The following is a 25,899-nucleotide window of genomic DNA, read 5'->3' on the forward strand; positions in this document are numbered from 1 at the left end:
ATGTAATTGTACTACAAAACAAACAAAGCCTAAAGTATTTCAGCTTTTCTTTCCACCCTTTCTGTAGCAATAGGCTTTATTTTAAGTTGAAAGTTTTCATCATACAAAGAGTGAAGATATATGTAGCTCAAATATTTCAGACAAAAATTTGCTCTCCATTTTAAGTTGCAACAAGCCTAGGGAGAGAGAGAGAGAGAGTAAATTAACATGCGTATATTCCATGGATTACACCTTGTGATCTGTAGGGCAAAAGATCAGCTCACCGTTATTATAAAATCATATAAAACCATTACAAAAATATTGGCTTATTCAGTTCATGCATCCACAATCATGTTAATGGAAAATCAGTTCTTGCACAATATTGACATGAACAAGGAAATTAAACGGTGCTCCAAGATTTAGTGAAGAATAGAGAATGAAAAAGAAAAAGGCTCTAATTTCATCAGGAAGCTACATCTACAAATAAGACATGTCGTCGAATTTGGGTTTGGGCCAAAAACACCATGAGATCATCAAGCACAATTGGGTGGTACTTTGGGAACTCCTTGACGTTGTAGTTCCACCAACACACTCTCAAAAGATGGAGGCTTTAGCCCAAGAGGAAGCGGCTGCCATGGTTTTGATAGAACATCTCCAATAGCTGCATCTATGCTCTCCTTTGACTATAATTACCATCACAAAGACAAATTGTTTAGATGTTACATTTTCATGGAAACCCTTAATACATGCATGCATGCTTCTCTCTCTCCCCAAAACCATCAAAACCAATTTATTTCACAGAAAAGCGACCTAACAAGAATGTTAAAAGGTGGTAACTGAACTACCCTTCAAACCCTGAATAAAACGAGAAACTGGCTCTGGATTATTCAGTTCTCTTTTCTGCAACTACTTGATCAAATTAAGAGGGGATCGATCAATATTGTTCTTACCGGATGAAAGTGATCAAATGGAGGATAGGACTCTGATTGGCCACTAGGGACGACGCCAATGCCTCCCTGGGGAGGGATGCTTCGGACAGGTGGAGTTGGGAACCTCTGCATTCATTTTCATTCACTAAATAAGCTTATGAATTTACATACCCATGATAGATTATTCGATCTGACAAAATTAAAAAAACAGACTACTGTACAAACTGTACAGTCGTAGTCCAAAACTCAGTTACTCTAATAAAGCAAGGGCGGAGCGACCGAGCGAGTAGTTACCGTTGTAGGTAGTGGATGTGGGAAGCAAGGAGTCCCTGGTGCAAGAGCAGTTGGAACCTAGAGGAAATCAAAAGAAAAAGAAAAGATCAGTAATCTACAAAAAGGAAACCAAGAGAAGAGAAGAGAAGAGAGATCTAGAGAGAGAGAGTGAGAGAGAGTACCCTTTGGTGGTTGGGGTGCCAATAAGGATCCGGCGGTGGAGGAAGAGGTGGTTGCATCCAAGGAGGCGGTGGCGGAGAGGCTGAAGGAACGAGATGTTTGGGCCACATGTGCATTAAGGACTGATCAACGGTTGGATGTCCCCAGACATGCAAAGGCCGGAAAGGCTGTATGGGAGTAGGAGGAAGAAAGCCAATGGTGGGTGCAAGCCAAGGGTTCAGCTCTCTCTTTGCTCCACCTCCGGCACCACCATATATTTGCCGTCTTTGGTTCCAGCTTACCGCCTCCGCCTCCCGTGCTAGCAAGTGTTTCCGATGTGACCGATATTTCTGCAAAATCCCACAATTCTATCCCTTAATATATTTCTCATTAACTTCACAAACCACTCCACAGTTCTTAATTAGTTTCGGCTTCATATCATAAAGCTCAAGTAGATAGAGATTGTACCCAAAAAAAAAAAAAAAAAAAAAAAAAGAAAAAAAAATTCAAGAAGAGATTCCAGATTTAGAATCTCTTTACATAGTAAAAATACTATACTCCTCACGCGTGGCTTCAGTCATATACTAAGTTTCAAGATTCACCTTTCTTCTCACACCCTCCCAAGAAAAAAAAGAATAAAAAGAAAAAGAAAAAACAGAATGATACAATCTCACAAAATCCAAATCACCTCTATTTTCAAATAAGAAAAGAAAAGAAGGGAAGTAGTTTCATTGTTTCAAGAACTTTGGGAGATATGTACTTGAAGGTGACTAGCAATGTTGTGGCGAGTGAGACAATCGATTCCCATAAGCTCTAAAATCCTGGAAGGGACTGCCTTATCCACTCCTAGCTGCTCCACTGCTTGAACGAACCGCCTGTGCAGCTCTGGAGTCCAATCCACCTACACCCAATTCAACAAAACAAACTCAGAAAACAATACTAATAATAATCACGATGGTAGTAATAAAAATCAGAAAAGGAATCTCAATCCTCTCTTCTCCACTCTTCTCTACTCTGCAACTAAAAGCTAGCATGCCCCGGAGGGCTGTGCTGCACAAACTCTAGGAGCCATTCCACTCTTTGAGATGACTCAGATCTACCCATGACTTCCATTATCTCTTTCCATCCCATGAACCATGTGACGGACAGTTCATAAATGTTTCACAGAGAGAGAGAGAGAGAGAGAGAGAGAGAGAGAGAGAGAGATTGTCTTCCTAAATGAAACTGTAAATCTGTATACATGAACTTTAAGTCCTTGATAGTAACGGTTACACCTAATCGCTGGTTCATGTGAAGCAACAACAGCCTACCACCTTATTGACACAGGCCCATTACTATACCTTCACTTTGCGCTTCCCTTGGGAGCCTTTAGCTTGCGTCGGTGGTTTATGGCCTTTATCAGCTTCTTTTGGCGATGGATTCACAGCAACCGGTTCCTCTCTCTTTCTTACAGTTTCTTGATTTTGTTCTGTTCGACTTGAACTCGAGACCAAACTCGAAGTCGAACTCTTGTCTCTTGCTTCTTCACTTCTACTATTCTGTTCCTCGACTTTCCCAACTGATACTGATGCATTCATCTCCGATGATTCCTCACCCCCACTGCCACTGACCGAAAACTCGGCCAGCAATTCTGGGTCCATCTCCAAATCAGGCAACAAGTCTCCATCCTCGGTGCCGACGAAAAGATCATCGAAATCTATACCTTCAAGCAAATCCACACCAGAAAAGGCGTCCGAGAAGTCATAGATCCCGACCGGAAAACTCTCCATCTCTCCTTGTCTCTCATCGTTGGAGCTTCTCAAAGGTGACACGGCAAGCATTCCAGATTTGCAATTAATATGAGAAATAAAACGTACCCACTGTATCACACTAACATATATATATATATATATATATATATATATATATATATATATATATATATATATATACATATATGGGATGCGGTGCAACTAAATTAAGCTTGATGGAGAACTAGAAGACTAGTCGGCTTACCGATGGGTCATTACTGGGAAGCCTGAAGAGGAAATGAGAGAGAATTCATAGCTTTTGCCTTTATGCTTCGGTCTGGTTTGGCTGTCGCTGTGTAGGAGTTTTTGGGAGGTGGGATCTCAGCCACAACTTGAATTGATTTCTCAGATTTGTTTTTATGTTTTTGTTTGGGTGTGCCTTCCTTTTTTAATATATTTTAGGGGTGTGGACGACTTTTTTTTTTTAATATTCAGAAAATCTGAGAGGGGCTCGTGAACTTTTCTTAAATATATATATATAATATATATATATATATATATATATATATATATATATATTTGGAGAGAGTTTTTGGTATTCAGATTTCGGAGGGAGGGGAGAAAGGTGGGAAGGAGAGGGGAGAAGCTCCAGATTGTTGTCAGATTGCAGGGCTGTATTCATGAGCTGCTGCTTCTATTTATTCTACAATCCTATTTTGTTTTATTAAATGACCTTGTCATTTCCATTAATGTCAGATGCATCCTTGCTTCTACTCCTTTTACCCATTTGCTTACTTTGCAGGGCCGAGTAACGGTTTTTTACTATAGAAGATTTGCCCTTGAGGAATGGTGGTAAGCAACGACTTATGCAACTCTTTGGTAGTTTGGTAAGTGGTAACCCACCGTATCTGTATGGGGGAGGAGTCCAAGAGTTGCATATACACGTTGTCCTAGGCTCTTTCAGAAAACGAAAGCCCAGCACCAGTATCCAGCAGAGTCGAATACCAAAAGCAGTTTCCTTGCAATATAAACGTTGATGGTTACAAATCAGCGCAACATTCTTCTTTTCAAATTGTCAATGGTGGATTGATGAGTTACCTTTGTGCTTGAGATTTACATTTATCTCAATTTGGATGTACAACTTTGGCCCGGGTGGTTCGAGTTGAGGTCAACCCCAAACCGACCCTGCCTAACCCAATCCAATGATGAAACTGAATTAACGCTAAACTGAGCTCGCACACTACAAAGCATCGCACCCACTGGTAATGCGAGTGCCACCAGCTCTCACCCAACATTACCAAACAGCAAAAAACAAGCGACTTAAAAAAGACCTGAAATACATACTATCGGGGAGGGGGATCAGCCAGCTTCACATCGTGGCAGTCCTTTAAACGCTTGGACTTTCTGCTCCCAACAGGAACTGCCGAAGGATCGTAAGAGTGATCTGACCAACAAAATTCGGACTCTGTATCTAAGTTCCAAAACAACTCCTTGCCTTAGTGGAGCACCTAGCTTTAAACCACTCGCGCACGATCATATCCTGATCAGCCGGGTAGGAAACCCCGGAAAAACTTTAGCTGTTGGTGCTGTTGAGAGAATTTCTGGAAATGTTACATTACCACAAGAATGGATAAATTAATAATTACATCATAATTTATTTTAACTAAAAACCAAAGCATAAACGTGCCCAGCCTAGAAATTGGGCCCCAACAGCCAAAATTAACCCGGAAACCCCAAGCAAATTTCCAAATCGAATTGCTTTGTCCACCTGATCATCTGAACTTTCCTTTCCTCTTCAGGCCTCTCGATAGGAAGCTCACTCGCCAAAACTAAATCCTGACCGGGCTCGCCTTGGCTTGTTGCCAAGCTTGGTTTCTTGATAGGAAGCTCAATGCTCGGGTTGTCAACGAACCCGCCATTTGAGGAGGAGCAGGTGATACGTGACTCTTCCCTTGGCAAGATGAAGTACCTTTGATTTGGTCAAATACTCAAACCTCTACCAAATTATTAAGGAAATTGAGGCCTGTTTGATTTCACTTTTAAAAAATACTTCTTCTTTCAACAAGTACTTCTTTTAAGATATGGGATTACACATTAAAAGTGGATTTTAAGTACTTTTAAGTGTTTGGTGAAAAATTAGGAAAACAAGAAGTACTTAAAAAATGACCTGGATGTGGCTTCTTTTTTTCAACACTTTTTGAAGAAGTGTTTCTTCATCCAAATGGGATGAATTTGTCCCTACTTTTGTAATGACAAAATTACCCTTACATGAGGTTATCATTCTCCATTTGACGATGAGCAAAAAACGGTTGTCGTACCTATCGTTTGCTCTTATCTTTATTTTTATATAATATTCCATCAATTTGAGGCTATCTTTTGTGTTTTTCTGAAGTTTGAAACTCTCTTTTTCTCTCTGGTTGCAAATCTGTGTTTGGGCGACTTCAATGGTGATATCCCATCGTCCAACCACCAGTGACTAGAAGGTGAGTTCACCTAAACTCCTCCCCTCCATGTTTGTTTTTTTTTTTTTTAGGTTTTTTGGATGATTATTTCTCTTATTTGATTTTTGTGTTCATATGAGAAATCCAAAATTCATTTGGGCATTTATTATTATCCATGTGGCACTTCATGTGTGGGCCTATGTGAGTTCTCATGTGTCATGGTATAGTGATGTGGCAATTTTTCATTGAAATGTATATTATAATTGATAGGGTGATTTGGCCCAACCTCGTAGCATGGGGACACGTGGGTAAAACCTGGCATAAATGACAAGTCAGCATGGCAACCTGGCCATAACTCAGTGTATTGAACTCGCCAGAGCCCATCAACGTAGCTCGGTGGACGTAGTAGCTCGCCGAGCAAAAAGATCTAGTACATTCAGAATTCTCCCTAAGGGAGGAGGACTACCGAGCTCCTCCCGAGACCCGAACTACATCTGGTGGGCCCCGAACTCTTCCTAACTGAAAAGGGAACACCCCAGTCTACAAGAAGTACCCTGAAGTGGGGACACTTTAAGATAATCCCATCAATGCTCCTACCCATATTTTCCTAAGGCTCAATTCGAGCACTCGCACCTCGGCTACCGCGACACCCCGATGTAGGGTAGCTCGGACCATGGCAGCTCGGTGCAAAGTAGCTTGGCAACCTATAGAAAAGATTCGCCTAACAATAGTACCTGCCAAATCCGGAGGTCGTGCCCACGTCTCTTGTTAAGCGGCGTCGTTCCTGCCACTTCTACCAGATGTGGCATGCTTGACAGGTCCGTACCCTGCAACGGGTGCCCACATCCACCACATCGGCTCTGGCAGTAACGGCTACGACAGATGCGGTTAAGTCAGATTTAACAGAACTCCAGTATAAGAGAACCCCAACCCTCGCGAAGCAAAGGTATTGAAGCTAGCGCAATCAACACTCTTAGTTTTTTCTCTACATTTCCTCAAGTTTTCTCAGAATTCTAACTTAAGCATCAAAGTGTTCCCACCAAAAGAGCTATCCGAGAACTCTTCACGTTCCTCTTCGTCTCAGGTTCCGTCAATCACAACTAGGAGTTCCCGGATCGCACATCAATAGTGATATGGAAAACATTATTTATAAGTATGTGTGGAGTGAAAATTAAAAGTATCATTTAAACCAATATAAACACTTGTGAGGAAAAAATGTCACCAAACATCCCCACCCCAATAAGTGCTTAAAAAACACAATAAATGATTGGCAAGTGGATCAACAAATAATCTTGAGAACCTATTAAAAGAAACTCTTCTAAAAAGTACTTGTACAACAAATACTTCTTTTCTAAACCTCTTATTCACTAAACATAGCATAAGGCACCATTGAGATCCATGGCACTAGACTTCATAAGTTCATAACAATGAAAGTAATTGGATTTACACGCATGACGCAACAGACGATCCAAACCCGAAACGAGCAAGCTCCGAGCCTAAAGATTCCAATGACTCCTAGCGGAAAAATAGGTTTGAAATTTGAAGTTCCCGCTTATTTGATCGATCTGCAAACAGGGGCTTCTGTTGTACTCGAGAGCCCCGAGACGGAGGCTCCCGTCGGTACTCTGTGTGCCACCATTCCCACCACCATTGGAAGACCATCCCACCGAAACCCTTCCTCCACAGAGAGCTGGGACTTTGAGAGACAAGCTGCCTCTCCTTCATCCACCTGTACAGGTGGCTGCCCTGGTTTTTTCTTCTTCCTCCATCTTCTTCGACGTTTCACTGAAATCCAAGTAGAAGGTTGTCTAAGCCCAGGGAGATCAACACCACCACAACCAGGAATAGCCCCTCTACTCTTCCTTTTACTAAGGAAGATGATGGGTTGAAACCAGATGGTGGGTGTGGACACGAAACAGGGGTCCCCGTGTTCATGTCCCAACCATTGTAGAGATGAAACCTCCAATTGCATTTCCACCTCCTCGAACACTGCGGGACACCAGGTTGAAAGTGGGACGCCAAAGATCTTGATCCACCACTTATCATAACCAGACCTATGTCTTTCCGAACAACCGAACTAGGACCAACGCGACAGTGAACAGGAAATGCCGTTGAGGATGGACAGGCGAGAGTGAAGTGTTCCACACGCTTCTTCCTTTGATGCAAATACTAGAAGCCACTTATTCCCTTCTAGTCTTCTTATCATTGGTTTCTGCAGATTTCGCCAATGAAGAAACGCTAACTTTCGACCTCTTCATAGGAAGGATTGCCACCTGCAAATCGAAGAACCAGGCACCTTCGGAGGAAGACTTCACGATCACGAATCCCTTCCTCATCAACAAAGACTCTGATAGTTCCTCCCTGCACCTGAACAATAGCTAGACCTTCCCTCGAAACCCAGAACTCCATCGAATTGAAATCAAAATGGAGCTCGTGTGATGGACCAATGGAGCCAAAGATTCTGCCTCGGATCATATCTCCTTTTCAAAGTGCTTTCACTGCTAGGAGGAAAATAATTGATAATACCATAATAACACATGAGGTTGTCCATACAATGAAGAAACAGAAGGGCAAAAATGCTAAAGGTGGACCTCTCTAAGGCCTATGATAGGATTGAATGATCCTTCCTCCTGAAGGCTTTGCAGTCATTGGGTTTCCGGGATAGTTTCCGCTCTCTTATCTTAGCTTGCATCTCCACTCCTAGCTTGGCAGTGCTGGTCAATGGCACTTCGGGGCAAACATTCAGGCCATCGAAAGGATTCCATCAAGGTTGTCCATTGTCTCCATATTTATTTATAATGTGCATTGAGGCTCTATCCTCTCTCCTTCATGATAATTTAGAGCATCGTACTCTTCATGGAATTAAATTCAGAAGATCGAGCATCAAGATCAACCAGCTTGGTCCGAACTAGGACCCTACCGAGTAAAATGAGTATTCGAGGAAAGAACATATGAGTTCGAAACCCTGGAAGGGAAACAAATACCTCGGGCATAGAATATTGTCAACCTAAGGCAGTATTACGTATAGATAACTAAGTAGACCACGTGTCACTCTCAAGGCCTAAGGGCCAAAATTCCGAACTAACAAAGACCTCGGCGCGATAAGACCTAGTCTCTTCTATGCCATGGGCGAACTCCAAAATTCCGAATAAACATACTCCGACGTAATAACCTAGCCACCTCCATGACACGAACGAACTCCGAGGGTGGCTGAAGCCACTCCCCCCCGGCCAAGGGGTTAAAATACCGAGCTGACCAAAGAACTCTGCACCACAATACATAATGTGTCAAGGGTGTAAGCAGACCGATAGATTCCGCGATGCTTAGCTCACCTCGGTGTACAACCAGAAGACAGTTCGGGCATATTCCTTATATGTCAATCACCTCAGTGTATGTCACAAGATCCACCCCCACGAGGTACTAGGAGAGCTTGGGGCGGCAATGGTTAGGAAACCGTACTTTGTACACTTTACTACGATAGCTCGGACAAAATAGATTCTTCAGCAAGTAACAACACTTGGCAAAGAAAAAGTTGATTTCATTAACAAATAAGTTCTATACAATGAGCTTGACAAAAAAGGGGGATAAAGGAAAACAAAACTAAAACTGAGCTCATAGGCTCGGAGTACAAAAAACAATTACTTTGGTGGCTCGTCATCTCCGTGCAGGACCTCCTCAGAAGCTTCTGGCTGATCGGTGACGTCTGCTTCTTCGTCACCGTCCTCCTCCTCGGAATCCGGATCTTTTGTGGCTTGACGGGCTATCTCATCCGTGATTCGTGAGGTGGTGATGGTGCTCATGTCAAGCTCGGGGTATGTATGCCTTATCAACCACCTATTGAGCTTGAACCTCTTACAGTAGGCCTCCCCCAAAATGACATCGAACTTGTTCGATTGGATGTACTCCGCGACAACCTTGATCTTTGTCTCCTCTATGGCTTGAGTAAAGATCTCGGTCTTCTCCTCGACACCAGCCTTGAGGAACTCCACCTCGTGCAGAAGGGCCTTTTGTTCTCCTTAAGGCTTTCTACCTCTGCCCTGAGGGCATCCAGCTCGCCCCTCAGCATGCCCTTCTCACGTGCCAACTCTGCTTTGAGGGCATCCACCCCTCAACACGTCCTTCCCCGCCATCAATGCCATGATGACGTTCTTCTGGGCCACGGTGTCGCTCTCTAGCTATTGGATTTGGCCGCGAGCTGCCCACAAATCGGCATGGGCTGCGCAGGACGATTCCTCGGTGTTTAGATCCTGCTTCAGGTTACTCTCGGACTGAAGAGTCAGGGTGTGCACGACGGAGTTCGCCTGACAAAGAAAGTTGGTTAGCACCGAAGAGATGTATATATATAAAAAGAGAGAAGGGAGAAAATTTACCACCATGGTGTGGGTAGCAGCTCAGGCTCCGAGCTGAGAAGGGGTGAGCTCGGCCTAGGCCGAGACTTCCTCGGCATAAACAGCCCCCTTGCTCTTCCGAAGGCTGCACTGGGGAACCAAGATACTTCGGGCTCTATTTGGGCTCCCCGAGCTGGAAACCGCCATCTTGGTTGTACGGATGGGCTCGACAGAGGCCTCAGCTGCTACATCGGCAGACTTAGTGACGATCTTAGGCTCAACTGCTGCCTTCGTAGCAGGCTTAGTTGAGGTCTCAGGCTCCCGAGGTGGTACGGACTCCTCCAAGTCAATGATTGGAGGAGCATCAGGGAGTTCGGGCTCAGAAGAGGGAGTCGGCGGAAGCTTGGACTCGGGAGTGGGGGCCGGCGGTGACTCAACGCGAGCTCTCTTAGCAGCCCGCTTCTTCCTCACCTTCATAGGGTTGAAGAGCTTATCTGCTTCCATGGGACCTGCAACAGAGCTCGACTAAAAGAAAATGGAGAAGGTGCAAGCCAAGTGACTAAGGTACTAAGACTACCTACTCGGGCTCAAGCCGGCCTGAATGAGTTTGCTCTCGGAGATGTAATCCTTGTAACTAAACCCGACCTCAGCCCATGACTGGAGCGTCTCCCTTGTCTTCTTGTCAACGATGATGCTGGGGTCTTGGATACCTGCCCTCCATTGAGTGGGGAAAGGCCACGCCGCGGGGTTCCGGACTATGAAGTAGTCCTGCTTCCAAGCCGGGATCTTGCTCAGAAGCTTGTGCAGCAACTTGAAGCCTAGGTGAGGGGACAAGTAATAGGCCCTCCTGTGCTCGGGGAGAACACATGAAGCGTTCTTCTTTATGATGAGAATGGAACAGAATATGTCTAGGTTCAGGGGGAGGACGTACTCGTAGCAAAGGGAGATGGTCCCGACCACGTTACAGACCGAATTCGGGTGGAGTTGGTCTATTGTCACGTTGAAGTAATTCAACATCTCCACAATAAGTGGATGGAAAGGAAGACAGAGCCCGACTATGAGCTTCTCTGTAAGATCACGACCTCGTCAGGGTCGTGTTCCCATGGGAAGTTACCCGCAAGTAGACTGTAAGTGTACTCCCTGGGCAAGTTGTACTGCCGGATGAGGTAGCAGAGCCTCTCCAGGGTCATGGTGGAGGGTCCGAACCTGTCCGACACCCGACCTCAATGAGAGGTGGACGCCAAGTTACCCGAGGCCTCCTGTGCCTCAAGAGATTGGACTCCAGCAGGATCACCCTGAGCCGAGGTACCCACCTTGGGCTCATCTAATTGGCTATCGAAACTAGACATAATGAAATTGAAGGAAAAGAAGCTAGGGTGACTCACCAAAGGAAGATGGCTGAACTGGGAAGAACTGACCCGAGCTGGAGGCTTTGGACGCGAGCTCAAGACTAAGGCTGAGGATTTGTGGCGAAGGAAAAATGGCCAGGACCCCTACTATTTATAGCCGTTGTACACGGGCATCAACGGTTGAGATTTAAATGATTTGGCAGTCCTCATGAAAACCAGTTGTGCGACCCCCGAGGCGAAATTGGTTTGGCACATTTTTTGGCATCCGCAAAGTTCATAAGTCGGGTGAAATCCGCGCGTAGACCGTACGCGACCCGGGCTACTAGTCAAGCTGAGCAAAAAATTGGTCCAACCGATGAGCTGGCAGACAAGAAGGCCTAAACCTCGAGCCAAATCCACCCGACAGACTGTAGACTCCCCGCACTGGGTCAGAACTCCCAGCACGGGGAGTGGGGGGCAATTGATGTAGGGTGATTTGGCTCGATCTTGTAGCATGGGGACACGTGGACATGACTTGGCATAAGTGGCAACTCAGCATGATAGCTTAGCCACAACTTGGCGTAGCAAGCTTGCCGAAGCCTGGCCGAACGACTCAACGGGTGTAACAATTCGCCAAGAAGCAAGGCCCAGCTCACCCCAAGCCCTAAGGGTGGAGAGCCCTGAGCTCCTTCCATGCAAAGGGACCCGAGCTAGCCTGGAGTGCCCCGAGCTCCTCCTAAGAGGTTCCAAGCTCTTCCTTCCTAAGAAGGGAGCGCCCCGACTTTTGGCTAAGTATCCCGAGGGAGAAACACCTCGGGACAGCACCGTCGAAACTCCTATTCTTACTTGCTTAAAGTTCGCCTCCAGTGTGAGCACCTCAAGGTACCTCGGCACCTCGATGCAAGGTAACTCAGCCCCAGGTGGTTTGGTGCAAAGTAGCTCAACAACCTGCAGGAAAGATCCACTTGACATCCATACCTGTTGGATCTGGTGGCAGCGCCCACGGCTCTCACCAAGCGACGTTGTGCCTACCATCTCTAAAAAGCATGGCACGCCTAACGGGTCCGTACCCTACAGCAGCAACCTGCACCCACTATCTCAGCCCTGGCAGTAACGGCTAGGGCAGTGGCGATTACACCTGATGTGACTGAGCTCCAGTATAAGAGGGACCCCAACCCACGTGAAGAAAAGGTATTGAAGCTAGCACTTTCAGCACTCTTAACTCTCTTTGTGCTTTCCTTGAGTTTTCCTCAGAATTCTAACTTAGCCATCAGAGTGTTCCCATCGGGAGAGCTCCCTGGGAATCCTTCACGTTCCTCTCCATCTTAGGTGTTGTCTGTCACAGCTAGGAGCTAGGTTTCAGCCAGCTAGGGGTGACCAGATCGTGCAACATCAATTATATTTTCTTTTTCTTTTAATAATTTATTATTTTTAAATGAAATCGGATTGTATCATATTTGGATATCCAACATCTTGATCGGATTTAGGTTCAAATCAATATTTATGAGACCCGACCAGATCTTCGGATCAAATCACTTTCGAATATACCCTGCTTCAAATCCGATTTGATTTGTTTGCATCTCTACCAAACCACTTGCCTACAATGACCTAGTTAATTAAATCATTGAACCATTTGACATGGTTAGTGGGGTCATGTGTTAGACATTAATGCTTTTATTTTTTATCCTAATTTTTATTCCATTTCTATCATTAATGAAAATAAATCTCATTAATCACACTTTTTATATGATGAATATATAATATTATAGAATGTACCCAAAATTATCTACAAATTTCTACATTTTCTAAAATTTTATATATTTTATTATTTAATAATAATATCATGCATGTGTTGATCCATTAGACATGGATAGTTGAACCACTAACCCATCACTTGGATGGAGAAACCATTTTTTCTTTTCACGGTTAATTTTAAATCATATATTACATTTTCATCATTAATAAAAGTAAATCTTATTTTCACATTTATTTTTTGCACGTGACAGTATCAAATGGTGATGATGATAATAATCAATAACCAAAGGACCTTATTGGTTGAACTGTTAACCTATTTAACCAGGATAGTGGACTATGATTAAGACATTAATTCATTTTTTTCTTGGCATTTTAGCCATTTCTATCTTTACTAATAATAATTCTCATTATTAAACATCTTTTTGTTTAGTACGAGGAATATATATAATATTAATGTATGTCCATTTTTTTTATTTTATAAAAAAATCTATATTTGTATTATTTATTATTTAATTTATGAGATAATAAAAATTACTTATTTACCAAGAGGAAATGCAATTCCAATATTGTTTAAATATTGGTTTTTAATATTGTGGTCAAATAAATTATTTATATATAGTATATATATATTATTTATATAATATATATGTTATTTATTATTTATTTATAAATATGTTATTTATATTGCATTTTTGTAAACTTTTTATATGATGGAAATAGTTGAAAAATACTAATATTTTTTGTTTTTTATTTCAATTGTTATATTTTTCATTTTCTTTTAATAACTTGTTACTTTTTAAAAAATTAAACCATATCGTATCAAATTCAAATATCTGACATCTTGATCGGATTCGAATTTAAAGCAATATTTATGAGATCTGGTCGAATCCTTGTATCAAATCAGATTTGAATATACCCTAAATTAAATATGATCTAATCTATTTGCATCTCTACCAGACCACTTGCATACAAAGACCTAGCTAATTCAATTATTGAACCATTTGACATGATTAGTCGGGTCATGTGTTAGATATTAATGTTCTTTATTTTTTATCCTAACTTTTATCTCATTTCTATCATTAATGAAAATAATTCTCATTAATCACACTTTTTTATATGATGAATATATAATATTTTAGAATGTGCCCAAAGTTATCGACAAATTTCTAAATTTTTCTAGAATTTTATGTATTTTATTATTTAACAATAACATCCATTTGCCATGGATAGTTTAACCACTAACTCACCACTTGGAATAAAAAACCATTTTGCTTTTTCGATTGATTTTAAATCATGTATTCCATTTTCATCATCAATAAAAGTAATTCTTATTTTCACATTTATTTTTGTTTAATATGGTGAATATATAACAACAGAATTATATATATGTATGTATGTATATGTATGTATGTATGTATCTAATATTCGTAACTTAGTTATGACATCATTGATTGACCCATTGGATCTAAAATGTTAGATCATTGACTTACCTACCATCTAGATATGGAAATGGTTTCATTTTCAAAGTGGTTTTAAATTTTGCATTTCATTTATATCATTGATAAAATAATTACTATTTATCATACTTATTTTTGTTTATATTATTAATATATAATATTGTAGATGTGCCCAAAATTGTTTCATATTTTTTGTACTATTCTATTTTAAAAAAATTATTTTTAATTATACATCATGGGTTAACCTATTTGACTTGAAAGGTTGAACCACTAATCCACCCCTTAGATAGGAAGATAGTTTAATTTCCCATCAGTTTTATGTTGTATATTTGATGTCCATCATTAATAAAATTTTGTCTATTTAATCATAGTTATTTTTTAATATGACAAATATATAATAATAGAAACATGTCCAATTTTTTTCAAAATTTTTTATATTTCTTAATTTGTATTATTTATTTATGACATCATGAAATTATCCATTTGGCCCAAATGGTTGAAGTACTCATCCACGACCTAGATGGAAAATATGATTTCATTTCTAGGCTTATTTTAGAAATATACAATTTCCTTCTATTAATAATTATTGTGTATGGATTTATTAGTGAAATTTAATGATGATAAACAAAAGTATAAATGTTGGATTCAATGAGAGAGAATGTGATTTATTTAATGACTTAAATGTGAGGCTTAATGAGAGGTAATTGAATGTACTTAATGGTATTCTTTTAATTATATTTTCTACCCTTTCAATGGAGATGAACTAAGTTTAAGATGAAAGGTATTTCAGTAAAGAAAATCTCCAAAAGCCAATACCTCATCATTTGCACTTTTATAAATAGTATAAGTATATAAATATAAATATACACACACACACAAATATTTCATACTAAAATACCATACAAAAAAAAAAAACCTATCGTGATCATCCTATTAATTCATTCCCCCCTCACAAAATACATAATTTCATGCATGTAGTTCTGTCAAGGGGTTGGGTCTAAGTCGAGACTGGTTGTTTCAATTCTAAACTGATTATTAATCGGGACAAAAACATAAATTTAGAACCATCTTGATTAATAATTTGGCTAATCGAGTCTGACTTGATAGACCCAAGGATAATAATAATAATAATAATAATAATAATAATAGATTTTTTAATAATACAACATCAATAAAAATGATAATAAAATAGTAAAATAATTATTTATATGTTAATAAATCAAGTATTTTAACTAAAATTTTCTTATATATATTGTCTATCAATTTGCCCTTTTGAACATAAAATATGATAAATATTATAAAAAAATTGCTAAGAAACCTTTATATATTATTAATGAAATAATCAATTAAACTCTGAAACAGTTCGAAACAAGTAAAAACCATAACAGGCCCAATAATTAGGCCTCGTTTGGTTCACAGGAATAGGGGTTTGGAATCGGATATTCCGATTCTAACTGTTTGTTTGGACGGATCGGAATCTCATTTTACTCCTGCTGGAATGGCATTCCCCCATTTGACAGAATGGCAATTATCTACCACTCTCTTGGGAAAGAAATCCCATTCCTGCTGATTTTAATTCCCATTTCATTTCTATTTGAACTAAACCGGCTATGAGAATGGACCATTCCGATTCCGATTTTAAAAGATTTTGATTCCACTTCCGACTATGAATCAAATGTACGCTTAATTGAAACAAATTCCAAAACCAAAACCGAAATAATTAATTCAGGTTTATTGAATAGCCACGACCCATTCACAGCCCTAATTTCATGTACAAGTAAATACACGTTATCATACATATGATAAATCGGTATAATCCGGTCTCTTACACTTTGGTTGATCAAACTGTAAAACGTTGATCTTTCCTATCATACAACTTGGTACAAATCGTGAGATCCGAACTCAAATTAACTCTAGCCCAACTAAGCTCAGTAGCAAATCGGTGTTCTCCAACCTTTAACTTTTGAAATCCGGAATTCCTATCCACGGCAATTTTACCCATATTACTCTCATAACATTGCAGTCACATATATATGAGAACATCTCTACCCACACTATCCACATAACGTAGCAGCAGTCACACATGGAAATGTTGGAGTAGTTTTAGTTCGGTCAGTTTGGATTGGACCGACCCATGTTGCACCTTTCTTTGTCATTGTCATCAAACCAATTAGCAATTTACAAAGTTTCAAACGATATCAGGAGCCCGAGATAACGCAAACAGCAGTAATATCTTGTTGGGACGATGTTGCAAGGAAAACGCATCCAGGAAGCCTTATATTTCCATGAAAATGCCTGAAATGCTGTTAGAGATGTATCGCTTTCAATCAAGGCCGAATATGTCTTTTTCTTATAATAGCGCAGTTTACATCCCATTCTCTCTCTTATTCCCTCTTTTTCATGGCTATCGTGACATGCAACCAAATGTACTGCTTTTCAACCATGAAGTCGTGTGTGTTTGAGTTTCATATATATTTTAAGTGATCAAAGGTACCACGGACGCCTAGGTGTCGTTTGGTAAATCTGAAACCTGTGAAATGTGAAAAGTTATAAAGATATTAATGGCTTAAAGAGATATATATGTTGTTCGACTTTTTAGAGGCTCTGAATAGAAAATGTTGTTTGTATTGGATCAAACGTTCAGCATATGAAATTCCTTAATTTTACCATTTTACCTCTAAAACATACGATTTGGTAATTTTGAGTTCATCAATTTGTATTATTTCATAAAATATAATTTATTAAATTCAATATAATATTGAAAAATATGAACAAATTATGATAAATTGTAAAAATATTAAAATAAGAATAAAATTGAAATATATATAAATTAAAAATAAATAATTAAAGGTAAAAATAATGATGAAAATAGTAATCAAGTCCAAGAAGCAATTAAAAAATATTTAATAATTATCAAATTATTAAGTTAAACCTATTAAATTATTTAATGATTAAAATTTCAAATAATTAATAATTAATTCAAATAAAGATTATAAAAAATAATTTATTAAAATAGGAATAAAATTGGAATTACATATAGATTTATAAATCAAAAATAAATTATTTAGAATTAATATAATAATAAATTATTAAGAATAAAATTCGAACGCCGCTACTGAGACTTGCAACGGCAGTGGTGGGAAGACAGGGATGAGAGAGAAAGGGAACCCAAATGCTACTATTGAGAGTTGCAGTGACAGTGATGGGAAGCCAGGAGAGAGAGAGAGAGAGGGGGGGGAGGGTGTGGAAATCAAACACTTTTGCAATTCTTTGTAGTGACAATGGCAAGAATATAAGGGGAAAGAGAGGGAGAGGGAAACACCATTGCTAAGAGTTGCAATGGTGGTGGTGGGAAGACAAGGGGGAGAGAGAGAGATTGTGGGAAATCGAATGTTGCTACAACTCTTTGCAGCGGCAGTGGCGAGAATACAAGGAGGGAGAGAGAGAGAGAGAGAGAGAGAGAGAGAGAGAGAGAGAGAGGGAGAGGGTGTGGAAATCAAATATTGTTGCGATTCTTTGTAGTGACAATGGGGAGAATACAAGGGGAAAGAGAGGGAGGGAGAAGGAGAGGGAAGGGAAACACCATTGCTAAGAGTTACAATGGTAGTGGTGGGAAGACAAGGGAGAGAATACAGGGAGAGAGAGAGAGAGAGGGATATATCGCTATTGAGAATACAGGGAGAGAGAGAGAGAGGGATACATCGCTACTGAGAATTGCAGTGGCGGTGGCTAGAAGACAAGGGGAGAGGATGAGGAAAACTGAGGATGGGCATTTTTGTCTTTTAACATGGTCTGAAAAATGTCTGAACGCATTAAGTCATTGGCCTACTCTTACAAATTCAGATCTAAAAATGCATTTCAACTATGAATTTTCAGACTCAACCCAAACATTGGTAGCATTTGAGAAACAACATTTTTAGACTTCAGAGGTATGAAAAGTATTATCAAATGCCACTTTAGGCTATGCATCCGATACATTATTTATTTGCTACTCACAAAATGTTCCCACATCCCTACCCTTAAATAATAAAGGGGATATTTTCAATGCGTTACTATAATGTCATGTGGGTGGAGATGTGGGAATAGTTTGTGGTTCAACCTCATTCTCTCTCTCTCTCTTTGCTTTAGGAGTGGCTTAACCTCATTCAATTCTCATTAGACAGTAAAATATATTAGCTAGAAAGAAATATTGGGCATATTACAATCTCTCTCCAAAAATATGGCGACAATTACTATTCTTCTACTCCTCTTAGTACGAAACTAAATTCTAAAGCAAGCCCCTTAAAACTTTTAATTACATTTTTATGATCTATAGAGACCAACCTGTTAACAATTTGTTTCCACTTGTAAGAATAAGAGTTCCTTAAACCCATTTTTGATACCTTACAATTAGACCATGAGCCGTGTCGGGTTTTGTCTCTTTATTAATAGAAAATGAAAAGACCCAATCGCCCAAACCTAAAGTCAGATATAGACAGAAATATAATAAAATATTAATTATATATTATTAATGATATATTATATTTTTTTATTGTATATACTATTATTAGGCTAGGCTTATTTGAAATAGCCCAAACCCAAACCGATGGGCCTAAAACTTCGACCAAACTCGATTAAGAATGGGTCAAGCGAGACCAGTCCATCAAACTACCCGACCTATGATTAGATCTATTTACAACTTTTAAATTTGTTTTTTATAAATGAAACATTACTGAACAGTCACCACACAAATTTTCCACATTGGAATCTTTTGATAATATATATGATTTATAAATATTGTATAATTATATTATATTATATTATAGTATAGAATGGTATTGGTATAGTTATATTAAAATTGCAAAAAAAAAAAAAAGAAATAAAGAACCATATCTCAAGGTAAATAAATAAATATAAGTTTTCTAGAAAAGATATATATTTTTTTCTTTTTTAATCTGGGTAAAATGCTATCTTTCTGGCTTGTCACATTACTTGCTTTAGGGGTATAGTTTTAATTTTGTAATATCAAAGTTATAAATAAATTTACTCTTGTATAAATGGATAAATTAGAGAGGTAAAAGAAAATACATATACTCTTGGATAAATAAAAAAAAAAGTCCAAAAGAGAACAAAATCATATCTTCCAAAGAACCGACAAAAAAATTGGAAGAAGGTTGGATGGAAAGCAAAAGGTTATATGTATACTCACACTTTCGGTGGGGAAAAAAGGTGGGCAGCAGCACGTGTTTGCTTAACATTTCGGATACAAGTGTGAATTTTTCTCGAAACAGGGATACAATGGTCACCTTAAAGCCACTGAAAGCGTAGGGTTGGGTGACTCGGGGGCCGAGAAATCTCTCGCTTCTGCGGCGTAGCACTGTGGGAATGACAACAATGCCCCTAAGTGGGCCTTTTCCCATCGAACGTCTTTTTCCTCGGCGGTTTTTGTTCTGACGAAGAGACCAGACGTACAGAGACCTCGATACTATACGGTAAAGGAGTATTGATAATGTGTTGCAATCTCACCCATCATTATCCAGTGATATCTGCACCATCGTTTAATCAAGACGAGGATTCTAAAATGGGAAAATGGGATCCCAGCTTGTAGAGTTGTGTGAATTAGAGAGCGCTTTGATATGTATACTTCATGCTATTAGAGTATATCAAGATTCACGAGACAATATTATGGGTTGACGTTCAACTACGGCAACCAGACAACTGGTCCACCTTATACGTGGTCCACATTATCCGGTCCGACAGGTCCCAAGAGCAGTCATTTCACCGACTTGCAAGAATGATTCCATGCATATTCCATAAACCGGAGATGGCTACGACCCTTTTGCCTGAGAAGAGAACTTATAACTTTTTGTTTTTCTTTTGAGAAATATATATTTTGCTCCAATTCATAATTTTTTATTGATTTTATAATTTTATTTATTAAAATTCCACCTTTTCTTTTGTACTTAACATTTCATTTAGCAGATGGGGTGTTCCACCAATTTCAATAAAAATAAAAATAATAATACAAGCTTATCATTATTCATTTATTTTCTTATTCCACTAATCATTATATGTTGTAAGAATATGTATGTATTTGAATTGGGTCCCAGTATTATGGTGAATTTGCAGTGTCGAATGATGTTGGGAGGGTGTTAGAACATGTTTGATTGGCATGAGATCACAACTCTGGGAATTAGGAGTGTTTCTCCAATAATGTAATTATGTGTTTTTCACATTGGAAAAAATAAAAAACCAACAAAAAAAATCATTTGGCAAAAAAGCTCAAATGGGCTTTTTGTATCAACAAAGCCTGTTTAAAAAAACAGAAAAAAAATCCCATTTAGCTTTTTATATATGTAAAACGCTATTTAGAAAAGAAAAAAAAAAGTGACCAGCCAAACACTAAAAAATGTAATTTTATAAAAAGCTTATTTCAAAGGGAGCTTTTTCTTTGACCCATTTGGATCAAGAAAAAACCTACTCCCAAACATGACCAACCACACTGGATACGCTACTCATGGAGTGCGCCTTAAACCTACCTCACAGCACTTTCAGTCCTGAATTGAAAACATCTCCCATATTTGATTTTGCCATTCATAGGAATATGTTTTTATATATACAGCAGTGATGTACTATGAAGTTGGTGTGAGGAGCAAATTAGATTTCGCAATTACCCATCCTCCTCACCCATAAGGCCATAACCACGGTGGGATTTGAGTCATTTGACCACCCCAAGGGCCTTTTTCTTTCCTCTTAACTTTTATTTCTTAAGAAGAATCTTTTAACTTTAAGAGAAAAATGGTTGTTCATTTCCTCTTATCTCTTATCTCTTAAAGTGCAATCATACAACTTTTTGTTTTCCAATGATACCCCCAAAAAGACAAACAAAAACTCTAACATATAAGGTCAAAATGGATATTTGATAATTTTTAGAATTCAAAATCAGAGTTCAGAACAACATTCTCTGCATTCAGAGTTTAGAGGAAAGAAAAGTTCACTAATACAATATAATGTAATTATTGCACTTTCAAGTGTCGGACTTCGGAGCAAACGAACAAGCCCCAAGTCTCAAAATCAGATTAGTGCGTTAAACGCTCTAACTGTATAGCAGGCTATGAAAGCAATTATATCGCTTTACACTAGTGATAAAATACATAAGACCCACACTGAAAGGTTGAATGATTGTAGGCTTCATGTATTCTATGACTGGTGCAGAGTGTTATTATTGATCTCACAACCTAATGGACAGCTAAAGCATTCAGCTAAATTTATCTCCCAAGTCTTGGACATTTACCAATTGAACCATTATCATGGGTTGGAATCAATGTTCTGAAAACCAGACTAGACTGGTTGATTGAACTAGTTAAACTATGACCTGATCACTGGCTGGTCCAGACATACCCCTAATACCGGTTTGTTCAAAAAATTATGAAAAATCGTTTGCCTGGCCAGTTCAACCAGAGAATCGGTGAACTAGTCCTGTTTTTGCATAACTGGCAAGTTTTTTAACATTCTCTCTTTTAGTACAAAAGGACACAAAAACATAAAATTGAGCCAAACATCCCCTAAGGTCCAATCAAAAAATCCCAATCCCAGCCAAAAATAAACCCTCTTCGATCGACCTCTGATTCTCTTCTTCCTCTTCAAACCTAACCTAAGTCCAACAACTCCAACCACCACCACCAGCACCTCACCGCCAACACCAGGTAGTCTATCCCCTCCTCTTTCAGTCTCTTCTTCTTCTTCTTCTTCTTCTTCTTCTTCTTCTCTTCCTCCTCCTCGTCCTCCTCCTCCTCTATGGCAGTGGCGGCGGTGCTCTCTTCATCACCCTCTCCTAGTCTTCTTCCCTCTTTCCTTCTCTTCCTCCTCTTCCTCCTCCTCCTCCTCCTCCTCCTCCTCCTCATCCTCCTCCTCCCACTGCCTGAATCTAATTTCTTTTTCTTTAAGTTTGAATATGATTTTTGCAACATTTAACCATTTATTTTTTTAATTCTTGAACTTAAAATTAATTAATTACTGATGCTGCTCAATCCTAGGTGGTGCACGAACTAAGGAGAGCAACTAGATAGTCCTTGCCAACGAGGCGGTGCCGAACTACGAGGATGAGGCTGCACTTCAAGACCTGTGATCAAGAAAGGAGAAGTCAGAGGCCCGAGGAGTTATCCCTGGGTAGGTACTCCGACGCTTAAGTCGGTAGGAGGTGATGGATGGCTGGGCCGAGCTATAGGGATGTTGGTTCGAGCATAATAGCAGTATAGGTGTCATAAGTTGGAATCTCTTACCTTGCGCATGGAATACCATTTTATAGCCGAAGATCCGTCTCCTAGTCGGATTGGGCATCCGGGGTTGTTGGGATGAGGTTACCCGTCAAGGTATTCAGGGCAGAGTCCTAATCTTCAGCGGAGTTGTCTTCCCTACTCCTCTTTGTCCATAGTTACGCTTATCCAAGCCACGGGTAGCTGACGTGGCTGAGGGGATAAGATGAGGGGCCACAGTAATAGGGTAGCTCGACCTAGGCCGTAGAATGAGTAAGTGTTGCGGAGTTGGTCGAGCTATGCCGACGTAGCTGGGCTAACCGGGTGATGACTGGGTGGCCATGTGTCTCTCTGGACCAGCTCAGCCATGACCAAAACACCACTCCCCCAGTTTTGAAGTTGAGGCATGAGGTGTTTGACCGAGGTGTAGTGCGACAAGACACCTTGTTCCTCGGTTGAGGAACTCCAAGTCAAAGTCAAGTTGAAGTTTGGTTGAGCATCTGGTCCACTTGATGTTCCTCTGTATTTGCTAGAATGTGAGGTCGATGCAATGTATGCTATGGCCGGGGAGTCCTTAAATCGTCAGCTATAGAGCTCCACGAATTCTAACTTTGGAATCCGAACACCACTCCCCCAGTTCTGGAGCTGAGGAGGGGAGTGCTCAGCTAAAGTGTTGCGGGGTCGTGTAGCTCAGTAGGGTGCTGAGGTGTCGAGATGAGCTTTGAGGTTCATCTTCCTGGTGGAGCAGAGGAAGGGCTCTTCGTTCCTCGGCTAAAATGCTGTGTGGTTGCTTACCTCGGCCAGGTGTCAAGGAAGGGCTTTTTGATGCCGGTGGAGGCCGAGCTTTGGTGCTAAGGCCACTGTGATGCTCAACCATGGTGTGTCGAGCTCCGAAGTTGGGAGCTTAGCTTGGCCGGATGCCGAGGAAGGACTCATCTGTGTCGAGGAAAGTACTTAGTTCTCTGATGCTCGACAGAGTTGTGCCGAGGAAGGGCTTTGCCACGTCAAAAAAAGTATCGAGTTCTCTGATGCTCACCAACGTTGCGCCATGGAAGGTTGCCGAGCTCTCTGATGTTTGGAACACCGTGCCAAGGAAGGTGTCGAGGCATTGAGTTGGGCTTCGAAGCCTAGGCCTCTCTAGTGCTTGGTGGTGCTGTGCCAAGGAAGGGTGTCGAGCTCTTCGATGCTCGACAACACTGTGCCAAGCTTTTTGTTCTTCGGCTAAGGAACTTATTCTTGAAATTTCAGAATCCAAACACCACTCCCCTAGTTTCGAAGTCAAAGAATGGAGTGCTCGACCGAGGCATAGTGTGGCCTCCCTTGGTCTGTGTCCTGAGGAGACCTGAGTAGTTAACTGGACTGGTGGTTTTGGGTGAACCCTGGGCATCCGCGGTGTTGGTTGGACTAGTGTTGAAGGGCAAATAGGGGCAATTAATGCTTTGAACATTGCTTGTCAAGGTCGTCGCTTCGGTTCCCTAGGCCTTGTGCATGCGGTAACAATCATGTCGATTGGTCTTCCCGAACTTCATCAGGTTGGACAGGCTTTCCCCCTTTGTCATTTAGGGGGAGTTGCTTTGATTTCTCAGTGAGGTGTTGCTGCACTACTCGACTTCTGCTCCTATTTCTCGACTTCAAATTCGGTGAGATGTCTTCCTCATCCTCCCTTTCTTCTTCTATTTATGATTCCTCTTTGAGTTCTAGCGAATCCGGCTATGAGTTAGGGGCTGGGGAGTTTAACGCTACCAAGGTCAAGGAGTCTGAGTCTGTTGAGGTTGAGGAGGCAGAGGTTGGTCCTTCGAGGGTAGAGGTAGAGCTTCCCTACGGCTGGTCGTCGGTTTGGGACCACACCTAGTGTCTTAACCCTTGAGGATATGACCCAAATCTGAGTTATGTATGATATCCCCAAGGAATTCGGGATGAGGTGCCCGTAGCCCAACAAGATGGAAACAGATGCTCGGCCCAGTGAGATATATGTGTACGAGCATAGTTTGGAAGCTGGGCTGAGGTTTCCTCTGAATGAAGGGATCACAGGGGTGCTTGGGTGGTATCGGGTATTGCCGATGCAGCTGATACAGAACTCCTTTAGGTTTTTGTTCAGCCTCATGTCTTACTACGCCGTTTGTGACATTGAGCTGACCCTGGGCATGGTGAGCTTCATTCTTCAGTTAAAGCATCACCAGCAGGGGTATTGCTACTTCTCATCTAGGAAGAACGTCAGGGTGTTGGTCAGAGCCTCCAGTTCTGTGAAGCATTGGAAGGATAGTTTCTTCTTCGTGCATTGTCCTAGGGGGTTCCCCCTTTCTACTGCGCTGTAGGTGCCAAGGAAGAAAGTGCCCCAACCTCTGTGGTTGGTGCTCACTTGGGATGAGAGGTTGGCTCTAAGCATAATTCACGAGATAGACGTCGTAGCCTACACATGCGCAGAGATGTTGATGCTTGCTGGGTTGATGCGTCGAGTGGCCCGTCTGTTCTTTTCGTTGATTCGCCATACTTATTGAATTATGCTTATTTCCTTACTTGCATGACTGAGGAAGAGATTATCCGCTGCATGAGGGAGAACCGGCAAATGCAGAGCTGCGCTAGTGCACCGCCGCAGGTTCCCCCCGAGATGGTTCCTTCACCGAGGTCTTCTAAGAGGGAGTCTCGTCACCAAAAGAGAGTTTGACGACGAGGAAATGATGATGAGGATGTTGTTGTTGTAGATCCCACGGAAGTCCATCGGGTTGCCGCTCCTTCGTAGACCGAGGTTGGGGCAGTAGCTCGGATATCCACATTCTGCGTTGTTCGGTCCATACCAGGGACGGGCTGGAAACCCCAAGGGTTCCCGAGCAACTACTCTAAGGTATAATGACGCCTTACATATCTAAGGAGGTTGTGACCATTGGGAGCAATGCCCTAGAGTGTTCGCTCATTCGGGATGTGGCTCAAGTAAGCTTTTAACTACTTTGGTTTCTTTGAGTAGGTTTTTGTATGCTGGAAGTGTTTGTTGTGTTTACAGAATGCGTTCTCGGCTATTGCTCTGGTTGATTGCCTTTGGCATCTGTGGGCAATGTACGAGACAGAGCATTCCGAGTACCTACCACAGAAGGCTCAATTAGCCGAGCTTTAGGCAACAGAAGAATGGTCGGCCACGCTAGAGAAGGAGGTAGCTGAGCTGAAGGCCCAACTGGGTGAGTAGGCGAACATGGTTTGTAGCCTGAAGTAGGAAGTCGCCGAGCTGAAGGCAGAGAGGGAGTGAGTGAAGTGAAAGGCCAGCGAGGCGGCGATGGAGTAGTAGAAGGCCTCG

General features: G+C 40.9%; 1 protein-coding gene across 2 annotated transcripts; it reads right to left on the reverse strand.

Moving 5' to 3' along the window:
• Positions 1 to 240: 240 nt before the first annotated feature.
• LOC148875983 (transcription activator GLK1-like) lies at positions 241 to 3,740 on the reverse strand. 2 transcript variants are annotated; one of them, XM_088966992.1, is made up of 7 exons: positions 3,336 to 3,740; positions 2,681 to 3,134; positions 2,101 to 2,241; positions 1,364 to 1,690; positions 1,203 to 1,259; positions 930 to 1,034; positions 241 to 662 (listed from the first exon to the last, which is right to left on the reverse strand). In XM_088966992.1, exons 1-7 carry the CDS (start codon positions 3,344 to 3,346, stop codon positions 513 to 515), a joined length of 1,245 nt encoding a protein of 414 aa, XP_088823118.1. In that variant the 5' UTR covers positions 3,347 to 3,740; the 3' UTR covers positions 241 to 512. The 2 variants fall into 2 exon arrangements, with proteins under 2 accessions (XP_088823118.1, XP_088823117.1); XM_088966991.1 differs by lacking the exon at positions 3,336 to 3,740 and having other exon boundaries at positions 2,681 to 3,261.
• Between the last annotated feature and the right edge of the window lie 22,159 nt (positions 3,741 to 25,899).

The sequence above is a fragment of the Nelumbo lutea genome, chromosome 1 (assembly GCF_056320005.1).
Source record: "Nelumbo lutea isolate HS-2025 chromosome 1, American lotus-T2T, whole genome shotgun sequence".
Lineage (NCBI taxonomy): Eukaryota > Viridiplantae > Streptophyta > Magnoliopsida > Proteales > Nelumbonaceae > Nelumbo > Nelumbo lutea.

Coding starts and splice junctions, on each gene's coding strand:
- LOC148875983 (XM_088966991.1), bottom strand. CDS start 3,160: ATGCTTGCCGTGTCACCTTTGAGAAGCTCCAACGATGAGAGACAAGGA. Junction 1,035..1,202: donor CACATCCACTACCTACAACG/GTAACTACTCGC, acceptor AAATGAATGCAG/AGGTTCCCAACTCCACCTGT. Junction 663..929: donor CATTTGATCACTTTCATCCG/GTAAGAACAATA, acceptor TGGTAATTATAG/TCAAAGGAGAGCATAGATGC.